At 55.8% G+C, this 12,437-nt stretch overlaps 6 protein-coding genes across 6 annotated transcripts; 5 read left to right on the forward strand and 1 right to left on the reverse strand.

Moving 5' to 3' along the window:
- Window positions 1-109: 109 nt before the first annotated feature.
- JCM15063_001265 (tRNA threonylcarbamoyladenosine dehydratase) lies at window positions 110-2,255 on the forward strand (the record flags this gene model as incomplete). Its single annotated transcript, XM_076678234.1, has 11 exons — window positions 110-625; window positions 695-839; window positions 909-955; window positions 1,027-1,121; window positions 1,184-1,237; window positions 1,302-1,338; window positions 1,403-1,546; window positions 1,615-1,685; window positions 1,749-1,820; window positions 1,889-2,062; window positions 2,135-2,255. 11 exons carry the CDS (start codon window positions 110-112, stop codon window positions 2,253-2,255), a joined length of 1,476 nt encoding a protein of 491 aa, XP_076534494.1.
- A 242-nt stretch (window positions 2,256-2,497) lies between these two features.
- On the forward strand, window positions 2,498-3,800 carry JCM15063_001266 (uncharacterized protein; the record flags this gene model as incomplete). Its single annotated transcript, XM_076678235.1, has 2 exons — window positions 2,498-2,672; window positions 2,731-3,800. The coding sequence occupies 2 exons, from the start codon at window positions 2,498-2,500 to the stop codon at window positions 3,798-3,800; spliced, it is 1,245 nt and encodes a 414-aa protein (XP_076534495.1).
- A 474-nt stretch (window positions 3,801-4,274) lies between these two features.
- JCM15063_001267 (eS4 family ribosomal protein) lies at window positions 4,275-5,359 on the forward strand (the record flags this gene model as incomplete). The annotated part of the gene is made up of 4 exons (XM_076678236.1): window positions 4,275-4,323; window positions 4,386-4,401; window positions 4,468-4,640; window positions 4,827-5,359. 4 exons carry the CDS (start codon window positions 4,275-4,277, stop codon window positions 5,357-5,359), a joined length of 771 nt encoding a protein of 256 aa, XP_076534496.1.
- Window positions 5,360-6,310: 951 nt separating this feature from the next.
- On the forward strand, window positions 6,311-7,721 carry KEI1 (Kei1p; the record flags this gene model as incomplete). The annotated part of the gene is made up of 4 exons (XM_076678237.1): window positions 6,311-6,380; window positions 6,452-6,630; window positions 6,710-6,982; window positions 7,059-7,721. The coding sequence occupies 4 exons, from the start codon at window positions 6,311-6,313 to the stop codon at window positions 7,719-7,721; spliced, it is 1,185 nt and encodes a 394-aa protein (XP_076534497.1).
- Window positions 7,722-7,929: 208 nt separating this feature from the next.
- Window positions 7,930-9,525, reverse strand: SEN2 (tRNA splicing endonuclease subunit SEN2; the record flags this gene model as incomplete). Its single annotated transcript, XM_076678238.1, has 4 exons — window positions 7,930-8,088; window positions 8,178-8,418; window positions 8,513-9,107; window positions 9,165-9,525. The coding sequence occupies 4 exons, from the start codon at window positions 9,523-9,525 to the stop codon at window positions 7,930-7,932; spliced, it is 1,356 nt and encodes a 451-aa protein (XP_076534498.1).
- A 116-nt stretch (window positions 9,526-9,641) lies between these two features.
- PAC11 (dynein intermediate chain) lies at window positions 9,642-12,183 on the forward strand (the record flags this gene model as incomplete). The annotated part of the gene is made up of 6 exons (XM_076678239.1): window positions 9,642-9,982; window positions 10,044-10,641; window positions 10,712-10,834; window positions 10,911-11,747; window positions 11,829-12,021; window positions 12,101-12,183. 6 exons carry the CDS (start codon window positions 9,642-9,644, stop codon window positions 12,181-12,183), a joined length of 2,175 nt encoding a protein of 724 aa, XP_076534499.1.
- Between the last annotated feature and the right edge of the window lie 254 nt (window positions 12,184-12,437).

Consider the following 12,437-nt stretch of genomic DNA (forward strand, 5'->3'; position numbering starts at 1 on the left):
ATTGGTTCAACCAACTTCTTCCCAGTAACCTGCTTTCTGCCGGAACAAGGCGGGAGACCCATACGGCTAGGTTCATTCTCGACTTCTTGACGAGTCGTCCATTCGAACAATGTCAAGCTCGTCATCAACCTTCGTTTCTCGACTTGCCGATGCCTCACGGTCATCGACTGGGAAGCTAGTCCTCGTCGCAGCTGCTTCGACTGCTTTGACGGCGGGTAGTATCTTTGCCGCGCAAGCTCTGCGCCGTACGACTCGACGCAAGAACCTCAAGAGCGAGATTGAACATGTCCTCGAAGACGAAGACGACGATGGTCACCTCACTGAAGAACTTCGGGACTTTACGCGACCGATGGGCAGTCGCAAAGGGAGCATGTCGGGAGCTGCCAAGACTGCCGCCACAGGAGGCCGCAAGGGGAAGAAGACGAGCGAAGTCATTATTCGGGAAGCGTTGGCGCGCAACTATGCATTCTTTGGACAGGACAAGATGGAACAGATCAGAGACAAATTTGTCGTCGTCGTTGGAGTTGGAGGGGTTGGAAGCGCAGCAGCAGTAATGCTCGTACGCAGTGGTATACGCAAGATCCGCATCATTGACTTCGACCAGGTCTCCCTCAGCTCGCTGAATGTGAGTTATACAAACGTAATCACACGTTTCTGTATGATCCACTGATGAGGCGCCCGAACGATGTCCCAGCGGCATTCTACCGCATCTCTGGCGGAAGTCGGAACTCCGAAAGTGACTTCTTGCGCTGAATATTTCGCTTCGGTTGCGCCGTGGGTCGAGGTGGATGCTCGAATCGAGCTGTTCGAGAAGGACAAGGCTGCAGAACTTTTAGAAGGTACAGCAATCTGCGTACATGCGCGCAGTCACGATGGACACTAACCAGCGAGTTGGGTGACATCAACAGGCAACCCGGATTACGTTATTGATTGTATCGACAACATTGAATCCAAGGTCATTCGGTCTTTGTTGTGCTCGACCCTAATGTCAGGTGATTGATGTCTTCGAAAGCTTCTCGTTCCTAGGTCGACCTTCTGGCGTACTGCGCCAAGAACGGAATCAAGGTCTTCTCTGCTCTCGGAGCGGGCGCAAAGAGCGATCCGAGCCGCATCCAAGTCAGGTCAGTCATTTCTCCTTCCACACGCAGTTCAGGTGAGCGAGCTGATTTGGGTGATATCGCAGCGATATCTCGACTACGTTCGAAGATCCCCTGGCTCGTCAGGTCCGCCGCAGATTGTTAGTTTTGTGGCATACCCACCGTGCGAAAAAGGAACTCGAGCTGACTGGACACCTGTCGCAGGCGAATGGAGGGAGTCTTCCACGGCGTTCCCGTAGTGGTAAATCAAATCGAGCCGATCGATTGGGCGTTAGGCAAGCTGACCTATGGATTCTCTCGGACAGTACTCGACCGAGAAGCCGCGATCAGATCTTGGACTCTTGCCCCTGCCCGAAGAGGAGTTCCAGCGGGGCAAAGTCGACGAATTGCACGCGATGAGCAACTTCCGCGTCAGAATCTTGCCCGTCCTCGGACCGCTTCCTGCTATGGTATGCCGTCTTCATTTTCCCTGTGGCTCGATGGGGCTCGGCTCGGCTCATTTCATGCTTCGTTTCAGTTCGGAAATGCTGCGGCAACTTACGTTCTGCTCGAGCTTGCTGGTTTCAAGACGGAGACTTTGCCCGTCAAGTCAGTCCAGTTCTCTTGAGGATCTCACTCAGTGCAGACCAGACTGATGCTCCCGTCCTGCAGAAACCGACAAAAGACCGCAGCTACCATGCACCGTCAGCTTGCTGCCGTCGAGAATCAGCTCACCGGCTCAACGTAAAGCTTATCCTTTCCCTCGTAATCCTGGTCCGTCAGTGCTGATGTCAGTTGCCCAATTCGCGCAGCCGGATTCCGTTCTCAGAGGATGACATGCTGTACTTGTTCGAGGAGATTCACCGCGCCCGATCTGTCGCTCCCCCGCACGTGTTCCCAGCACGCCCGACGGTACTACGCTGGAGGAAGGAGAAAGGATTAGCCTGGGACAATCTCGTCGTGTTTGAGCGAGACGAGGGCGCGAGGCACGCTCTTCCTCCTCAAGCCTACGTTTCCACAGAATCCTGCAGCTGACCCGACCGGTTTCGTTGGTGCAGACACGAGGAGCACTGCTTGATGGGCGACGAGGATCCCGAAGAATACTGGGGTCCCGAGGTTACCGCGTTGGTACACAGGCGCGCCGAGGAAGAGCGTAGACTGCGACCTTACCGCATATGATGTATGATCTATTCGTAGTTTATCGTAGCATGTTCTGCGTAGGCCGTGGCACAACAGCTTTGAGCAGAGTCGTTGGCGAGCTTGGCGCTCATTTCGTGCTTGTCCCCATTTCTTCCAGTCACAGTCATCTGCGACAGAATTCGCTCGCTCGATCAATAATGAGTAGTGATCGACTTGTTAACGCTTCCTCTGCTCGGCAGGCCGTCTATCCCGAAATCCCTGCCCCTTTGCACGCTGGCCCGATGCCTCTGCAACCTTCAGACGTCTACGGCGCCAGGCTGAAAGTGACGCTCGACAGAGTCAAGATCGAGATGTCGGCCGTGCGAGGCTGTCTCGAGGGAATCATGCAGGCGCGAGACGAAACCGATGCTCTGCGGCACCAACTCGCGACATTACACGAGCTTGTCAATGCGCAAGGTGTGCTTCCCGTTCGCATCGTCTACAAAGTGCCTTACTTGACAACCTCCTCAAGCAGGCGATGTCTTGGAGAAGCGCGTGACTGGCTCTGTTGCTGCCATCGTGGAGTCGCAGCTCGTTCCCCTTTTCGAAAAATTGTGTGCTTCCTCGTACTCGCTTTCCGCTTCCCTCAAGACGGCGGAAGCCAACGCAATCGCTCGAGCGAGGGGCCAGAACGCGAGAATCGAGCAGGTCGAAATCTCGGTTCAGCGCAAGCTGGAGGAATTCGAAGCTCACGTCAAGCTCGAACGAAGTGCTCGAACCGAATGCCGATGTGGCGCGACGCTGAAGAGTCTCGAAGATCGGCTGAAGCGAGGCTTGCGAGAGATGGACGAATGCAAGGCGCAAGTTGCGAAACTCGAACAAGAACTGAGGATCTCTAAACGTCACGATTTGCCATTCGCGCCGGGCGCTGCGAGATCGAGTACACCTGGTAGCCCGGCTGGTGTTCAGGACTCAGATCAAAACGTACAGCAAGCTAGTATCGTCACTGGACGGAAAGAAGTTTCTCCAGGCTCGCCAAATACCTCAGCGCTCGTCCCCGACAACATAGCCGCCTCGCCGCCCTCACGACGTCGTTCTCGCCTCCAGACGTCCGAGCATACTGGACATATGGCCATGTCAGACGAAGACTTGGGCACGCCTGCTCGAGACTACTCGGCAACTGGAAAGGCGATAGCTGCAATTGCCCGGGCTAGTTCGATCCTCGCGCAATACCATACTGCGAGCTCCGACTCGATCATGTCTACGCTCACGCCCCTGTCGTCAACCGCAACCGAATTGGGATCATCGAGCCATGCAGTTGCTGCTGAAAGCGTCGAGCACGTTCCGTGTACCTCTACGAATTATGCAGGCGAGCTCACTGTCCAGCGTCGGGGTGTTCGGAAGCAGAGCAATCATACAGCAGCTTTGTTTGCCACTCACGTACGCGAGGCGACGCTTGATCAAAGGAAGAGGCTCATTGAGCAAGACCTTTCCCAGGGTGAAAAAGTGGGAACTGGCGCCCATCATACGAATGAACACCAAGGCGCGGTAGTCTTCTTCACTGATCAGGACACGGAAGAAAATGAGCCTGATACGGAGGAATAGCGGGAGGTCGCATGACTGAGCTTGCATGCTGTCCCATGTTTCTGCTTGTCTGAATTTTTTCGGGACTTTGGAGATTTACCTACAAGACTCAATCCGCTGGAGTTGATTGCCACCACCTCAGGTAGTCACAAGAGGTCGAGAATCCCGATGCAAAGAGAGAAGGTCAGAATTGCAAAATGTTGAATCCGACTTGTGGTTTGAGTGAGCGGGAGCGAAGCCGCGCAGAACTTGGCAAGTTTTTTTGCTCTCCGTCTCTTCTCGTTCCCCCGGTAGCAGATCAACCTAGAGCAAAATGTAAGTCCTCAACACCTCTCGCGACTCTGGCAGCGCCTGCTCCGTCCTGCCCAACGCGCGCTCTCGCCGCGCCAGACCTGTGAGACTGATCGCTTTTTGCATTCACATCTCGCCTCTCCGAATCTCGCCCTTCTCTCTGTATTGTTTGGCACATGTAGGGCACGAGGACCCAAAAAGCACATGTCGCGCTTGGCCGCCCCTAAGGCATGGATGCTCGACAAACTCGGTGGTGAGTTTCACTCTCTCGTTCTCCCTCTGCGATCCCGAAGCTGAACCCCTCTCGCCATCCAGGTGCTTACGCCCCCAAGTGCGTTCACGCGTTCAAGGTCGATTAGAGCGAGCGGAAAGTTGCTGACTCGTCTCTCTTTTGTAGGCCTTCGCCTGGTCCCCACAAGCAGCGCGAGTGCTTGCCCCTTTCCATCTTCATCCGCAACCGCTTGAAGTACGCTCTCACCGGCCGTGAGGTCACCCTCATCGTCAAGCAACGCCTTGTCAAGATCGACAACAAGGTCCGCACCGACGAGACTTACCCCGCCGGTTTCCAAGGTTAGCCATCTGCTCTTCCAACAATGGTGCCAGCGAACCCCCTTGGCTTTGTCCTCGGATAAGGGAGCGGTCCGCGGTTCAAGAAAGAGTACAGACTGGGCTGACCCGTGCGTTTCTCTCATTCTCTTTCTCGTTCCTCCCTCCCTCGCCTGCGCCCCCCTCGCGGCGACTCACTCCCACGAACAGACGTCATCTCGATCGAGAAGTCGGGAGAGCACTTCCGTCTCCTCTACGACGTCAAGGGTCGCTTCGCCATCCACCGCATCTCGGAGGAGGAGGCTACCTACAAGCTCCTCAAGGTCAAGAAGGTTCAGCTCGGCGCCAAGGGAGTTCCCTTCATCGTCACCCACGACGGTCGCACCATCCGTTACCCCGACCCGATCATCAAGGTCGGAGACTCGGTCAAGTTCGACCTCGTCGAGAACAAGATCGTTGAGGTCATCCCCTTCGAGCAAGGACAACTCGTCATGCTCACTGGTGGACGTAACCAAGGTCGTGTTGGTACCATCATCTCGAAGGAGAGGCACTTGGGAGGCTACGACATCTGCCACGTCAGGGACATCCTTGACCGCGAGTTCGCCACCCGTCTCTCCAACGTCTTCATCATCGGCAACGGATCGAAGGCCGCTGTCTCGCTCCCCAAGGGAGGAGGAGTCAAGCTCTCGATCGCCGAGGAGCGTGACCAGCGCCGCAAGCAAGCCGAGAAGGCCCGCTCTTAAATCGCTCCAAAGGATGAACATCTCGCGTGTTTCCTCTTTGTTGTAGTTTGAGTTCCTGCCTCACCGGGTTCCTTTGGTCTCGCACACACGAGTGCCAAAGGGAAAGAAGCAATTCCAAAACGTTACTTCTTACACTGAAATAGTCTGTCGCAACTGAGAGACGCGCTTCGCAGACTTGTGCGAACGGCAACAGCTCGCGCTTGTCGCGACCGGCATAGCCCTGACGACTGTATCGCCGCTGAACGCCTGACTGCGCCGAGGAGAACTCAGCTCGAGCTGAGAAGGATTCACTCTCTCGATTCGCTGTCCCTTCGATGAGCGCGATGAGGTCTCGCACATCAATGTTATGCGGCAGTAGCTGTACTTTTTGGCTGACCAGAACTCGCTCGCGAATGAATGAGGTGATCTTAGACTGTGTGCACAATTTAAACAATATATATACATTATTTGAGACACATTCACATCAAAGGCCGTGTGGTCTAGTCGCATGATTCTCCCTTAGGGCTTTAAGAGTCGCTTGGGAGAGGTCCAGGGTTCAATTCCCTGCTCGGCCCTTCTTTTTGGCTTCTAGCTGGTTCGCGTCACCCGATCATTTGGCACCCGGACCTGGCTTTACCTTTTGTTGACTTGGCTCTCACGCGGGAGCAAACGGGCAGATTTTCCCGAAAGATCGTTGCGCAAGACGACGCGCGCGTCGACGACGATTCGCGGACTTTCGTTCCACTCTACCTCGTTGCAGTTTTGTACCACTCCAGACGCGACTTGCAGACTCGCTACTCTTGTCCGACCGCGCCGCACGTCGCCTCCTCGCCAGTTGTTCCAGGATCGATCAAGTCGCACGCTTGCCCAGCTTGATCTGGCTACAGCGACAACATCCGATCAACACCAGCGTTCGAGCATCAGACGAAAGGTGGCTAGACTCAGGATCGTGCAAACCGGGACGCAGCAGAGATGGCGATCAGTAGCCGAGCGAGACTCTCGCCGATGCTCGATTCGTTCTGCGGGATGGATCTCAAGCTAGGCAAGTCTCATCGCACAAGCAGCAAGCTTCGAAAAGGCTGATGTTCAGCTCGCTTGTCTGGAAACACATAGGCGCAACGCTCATCTCGTTGTTTGCCGTGTTGAACAAAGTGGCAGGAGCGTATGGCATGCTTGCCGTTTTGCTCGCAGGGAGCACCGCGCTGAGCCAGCCTATCGGTCAGCTGACCATGTACGTCTACTCGATCGCAAGTCTTGTACTGTTCATCTGGGGACTTCAGAAAATCGGCGAGGTGAGCCACCCACCCTTCTTTCTCTTACAAACTCTCGCCTCTCACGCGCTTTCTTGACTGACGATGAATACTTGTACAGGAGAACGGACCGAAATCACTCATATATGCGCACCTGTTTGCGCTTGATCACCTCGTCGGGACCTTGTACACGGGTCTGTTCGCCGCCATTTGGTACCTTTACACCCCACACGACGGGCGCAGGATCGCCAATTCGGACGCGCAGAAAGCCATGATGGGAAGCAACACGGGTACAGGACTCGACGATGCCGCTCGAGTCGAAGCTGCGATGGGAGTATGGAAAAGCGAGAGGGGGTTCTCTGGAGCGGTTCTCGTGATCGGATGGTTGCTCAAGGTCAGTCTTGTCGTGATCGGTATCCCCCTCGAGGTCTATACCGAATCGCTCATCGTGTATATGCGGCTTCTCGCAGGTGTATTTCATTCTGTGCCTGTACTCGTACGCCCTGCACGTTCGCCGAGGCACGTACTCGCAACTGCCGAAATCATCCTACAACACGATCCCTTCGTCCAAGTTTGTCACCCCGGGATCTTCGCCTCTCGCAGGTCGATCTCGTCAACACACTCGCAACTCTTCCACTGGAGGTCCTCAATACTCGCACCTGCGCGGCAATTCGATCGCTTCGACTTTCGAAGGAGGTGGAACGCTCGCCGAAACCTTGTGGGAAGACAAGGAAGATCTCGAACTCCAACGTGCAAATTCGGGGCTGCTCACTTCCGCTCCACCTGGTTCGGGAGGAGGAGGAGGAGGAACGAGCAGCAAGACGACGATCTCTCCTCGACTTAATTCAGTTCCGATGTTCTCACCTTCCACCTTGCCTTCGTCCTCGACTCCACAAGGAGAACCTCCATTGTCTCCGGCGTTTGCGAAAGGCACGGGGATGAACCGTACCAATTCGACGACCGGTTCGATCCTGAGTCTCTCGACGAATGGAACTGCGCCTGAACTTGGACCCGATGGTCCAGGCAATTCGAATGGAGGAGGAGGAACATCGACGAGGTTGAGGAGTGGTAGTGGTTCCGAGAACCCGTTTGCGAGTATTTTGGGAAGGATGAGTGGTGAGACGACCCGTTGAGAACAACGTTCATCACGATGGTTCCACTGGATCACGCATTTCTCCGCAATCAAAGCTTCATGTGAAAGAATAATATTTTCGTACATTGATTCCGTTTCGACATGAAACGGTGTTTTGGATGCGATATGCGGAGTGAACAGGGGCTATTTGTACAACATGTAGATAACCCAAAAAAGACATGCGTTTCCTCGTGTGATCCGTCTTCCTCTCAATCCCTCATCCTACCCGCCAAGAACCTCCTGACGACGACTTCCCTCATCTGTAGTTTTGCGAGAGCTTGAGCCGGATGGTTGACCAACCAATCGTGCTCGTCTGCCGGAACTGTCAGTTGCAAATCTGGAATCACGACATGCAACAAGACGAGGGTCTGATGATGCCGAATTGAAACGCATGTCAACCCATGGTGTTCTTTCCCCCGGAACGAGTACTGTGAGGAGATTTGGGGGGAAACGTTACCTTTTTGACTCCTGAACAGACTCGATTCACCGTGTGGAACCATTTCCAACTGTTCCTCCTCTCTCCTTCCCCTTTCAAGTGTTCGTGCTCCGCTCCAAGCTCTTCTCGTGCCTGCTGTTCTTGCTCTACCATATGCCTTAATTCCGGATCTGTAGAATACGCGAGGTTCGAAATGGTCGTAAACGGCGACGTGGCGGCGTCTTTCGGGTTGACATAGGTGGGAATGATCACAACGGCGAACCTGTCCCGAGTAAGGAAAGCAAGCGATTTGATTAGTTTGACCTCGAGAGAAAAACCAAGCAGTTTTCTTTTCAAGGGAGTCGGGGAAAACTGACTCGGCATGACCTCCAACTGGACCTCCTGGACCATACAAGACCCAATCTGTACAGAACTTGACGCCGCTGCGGACGACCCATCCCATCGACCGATAGTGGTGGTATACGGCGTACGACAGGAAGAACGGACTGTCTAGTCGATTCAGTCGCGGGTCCTGCAGCAGGGGTCGAGTGGGCGAGGGAGAGAGTTCGGGACAGGCGGATTCGAGGAAGAGCGAGAACGCGTGCTTGATCGAGAGTCGGCTAGACGTGGCGGACGAGATGCGCAACGAGAGGCATCCGAGCGAGAAGAGGAGGAAGAAGGCTTCTTCGGGTTGAAGTTGAGTGTGTTCAGCTTCGAGTTGCCAGGGTTCGGGCGGATTTTCTTCCTCTCCCTCTTCCTGGTCTGCTTCTCGTGCTTCCTGGTCTGGCAGATTAGATGTTGTCACTGGAGTCGAGTCGTTCTGTTCCGGAGCTGGGGACGATTCGCGTTGGAGGGAAGTTTGAGCGGCCGAAGCGGCCAAGAGTTTCTCTGCGTCTCGTTCGAGCTTTTTCACGAGTTTGGTCCCTTTGCGTTCGAGTCGACGCTGAGCCGTGATTTCCTCCGAAGTGAGGCCTGCTCGACAAGCGTCAGTTGGCGGGAGGAAGCGACAATAAAGTGGGAACTGCGTACGCTTCTCTCGGCCTTCGAGCTCGGCTCTGCGGTTCTCGACCCGTCGCTTCCACGACGGTTCCGATCGACTGAGGAATCCTTTGCCGAAGAAGCCTTGCCTCCACAGGCGTTGCATGTCGTTCTCGTGAGTGACCCAGATTGATTCAGTGAGCTCGTCCCACACGGCCTCGATCTGCGGTGTCGACAGGCTCAACCCCGGTACGGCCGAGAGGAGGGATGCGAGGTAAGTGGAGCGAGAGGTCGGCGGTGCGAGCGGCAGCAGTTGCGAATACAGCGCGAGGAGCGACTGGCGCGACGTGCGCTTGTTGGACGATGCGAGGTTCTCGGGCCGGGTCGCATTGCGAGGTGCTGGAGTGGCCATCGTCGCGTGTAGGCAGTCGACGCGGAAAGAGCGAAGCAGTGACATTCGCGCGCGTGACTTTCAAGCGGGTTCAGTCTCATCTCTTGTTTCGGCTCACGCGCTGTCCCACCTCGATTATGTCGGAACGAAGACGCGCCGAGATTGCCGAGAAGCGCGCACGGCTCGCTCAGTTGAAGCAAGCGAGGCAGGACCGCGAACAGTCAACACGACAGCAGCTCCAGCTCGCCGCGAGCAGTGTCCCAGCACCGCCTCGAGAAGAATCTCGCACCGGCCACGACGAGATTGAACAACTGCTGAAAGGAGTAGGACTCGCGTCAGCTGTTGGATCGTCCACCACCGCGACTTCCCCCTCGGCATCCGCTTCAGCCTCGACCGCCGCTCAAACTCCCCCGCTCACTCGAACATCAACCCCGATTGTCCAAGGGATTCCAGAACCATCTTCTGAGATACATGCAGCGTGAGTTCGAGCCGGTCGACTGAGCTCGACTGTGTACGCTGATCTGACCCGTCATCTGTAGTTCCCCATCCGCCGTTCCGACCGTCACCACCGCAACCACAACCGAACCCGAACCCACCCCAGTCGTCTCGCCTCCTCCTCCTCCGCCGCCGAAACCCAAAGTCGTGTACGACAAGTCGATCCAGACTACTCCCGACCTCCTCACCCGCGCGACAGCTTCTTCTTCTGCCTCGGTTGCGATCACGACTTCGAGAGATGACGAACCAGATCAAGCTGGTCGCGAAGCGGCAGACCAGCTGCGTGCTCGCATGTTTGCCGAGCTCGAGCTCGAACGCCAACAGCTCGACCTCGAAATCCAGGAGGAGAAGCGACTCGCCCAGCTCGCGCACGACGAAGCGCTCAAACGCGGCTTGCCTCGCACCGAACTGGATTCGATTATTGGCTCACCCGCGTTCGCGCAGTTCCTGAACGATTCGACCAAGGTGGTCCAGCGCGCGCTGAGCGAGAGTTACGACTACCTGAGCGACTACACGATCGCCGACGACCGCGCGAGGCTCGATGCAGATGGAAACAAGCAGCGCGTCCGGCTCGCCGGTATGTGGCGTGACCAGAGTTGGGGCAAAGGTAGGAGCGTCACCGCGATCGACTGGTCGCCCAAGGTACGCCTCTCATCCTCCTTCTCCTCCGATCGCCATTCAAAGCTGACGTTCTCTGTGACTGGGACGACAGTACCCCGAATTGTTTGTCGCAGCGTACAACCGAAATCCAATGGCGATCAACGAACCCGACGGCATTGTTGCCGTGTGGAACCTGCACTTGCTCGAACGGCCCGAATTTGTGTTTCATGCTCAGGTGCGCAACCTGCTCTGCCCTCTTCGTGGCGGGTCGTCGCTTGGTCTGTCTCTGACACTTGTTGCCCTTGCCACAGTCAGATGTGCTTTCAGTGTGCTTCTCACCGTTTCATCCGAACCTCGTCATCGGCGGAACCTACTCGGGTCAGATCCTCCTGTGGGACACTCGATCTCGCTCTCCTAACCCAGTCCTCAAGACCCCGTTGTCAGCTTCGGGCCACACGCACCCCGTGTACTCGCTGTCGATGATCGGAACTCAGAACGCGCACTCGCTCGTGTCTGCTTCGACCGACGGCACCGTGTGCTGCTGGTCACTCGACATGCTCGCACGTCCGCAAGAGAGCCTCGAACTCGTGCATCCGGTGCACACCAAGACGGACGAGGTGTCGATCACGTGCCTCGGGTTCCCGTCGGGCGAAACGACGAGTTTCTGGGTTGGCAGCGAAGAAGGCAACGTGTACAGTGCGAACCGGTACGACCGTGCCGGCGCGAAAGCCGGCTTGAACCAGCACGAGGTGTACAAAGGTCATAGCGGGCCTGTGACGGGCATCAGTTTCCATCCGGTCGAAGGTCGAATCGACTTGAGCGATTTGTTTCTCACGTGCGGAGTCGACTGGACGATCCGACTGTGGAGAGCGGGAACTCTGACCACAACAACGACCTCGGGAGCGACTTCGACGACGACATCGTCTGCAAACGGCTCTGCAGCTCAATCTGTCAAGTCTTCCCTGCATCCAAACACGAACCATGCGACGACGACCCCGGGAGTCGCGACGAATCAACCTTTGCTCTCGTTTGAAGAGGCAGACGACTACGTCTATGACGTTGAATGGCACCCTCACCATCCAGCACTGTTCGCGAGTGTTGATGGTGCGGGCAAACTCAACCTGTGGAACCTGAACCTCGATACCGAAGTAAGGCGCTGGACTTCGAGCTTCTTCTAACTTGCACAAGCTGACGAACAACTTGAATTGCTTGCTCTCGGGTTTTTTCAGGTACCCATCATTTCGACCATTGTGCAAGAACCTACGCCCGCCTCGGACGATCCACCGACGCGAAGGATGGGTTCTGGACCACCACGAGGAGGACCTGCAGCGTTGAACAAGGTCGCATGGGACAAGAAGGAAGGCCAACGGTGCGCAGTGGCCAGCTCGGATGGCGCCGTCTATGTCTACGAAGTCTCTCCAGGTACAGCACATTCCCTCTCAACTGTCTTTGGTGTGATAACCTCCTGACTCGTGAAACGCTCGATCCGACCGTGCTACAGATGTTGTGATCCCTCAGGAAGGCGAATGGGAACAGATGCGAAGAACGTGTAACGCTGCTTTGACCAGCAGCAACGGGTTCTGATAACCGTTTCCCTTTAGGGTTTTCCTCCATCTCCTACACCAACACTTCGAGCTTGTCTACAGCTGGACGTGTCTTATACACCTCGTTCTGTCCCTCGCACCTCCTGCGTATATACCCCCCTCCAAACCTGCATGACTATTCTCTCTACGAATACTTTCGTATGATACCCACCACCTGTTTTCCGTGCAACCTATCGATGTCGTTGGCTCCCTGGCTCATACTGCTGTCGTTGAGATCGGGCACCTGAGACCGAG

This window comes from Sporobolomyces koalae, assembly GCF_050403365.1.
Source record: "Sporobolomyces koalae JCM15063 DNA, S_koalae_JCM15063T_v1_ctg13, whole genome shotgun sequence".
Lineage (NCBI taxonomy): Eukaryota > Fungi > Basidiomycota > Microbotryomycetes > Sporidiobolales > Sporidiobolaceae > Sporobolomyces > Sporobolomyces koalae.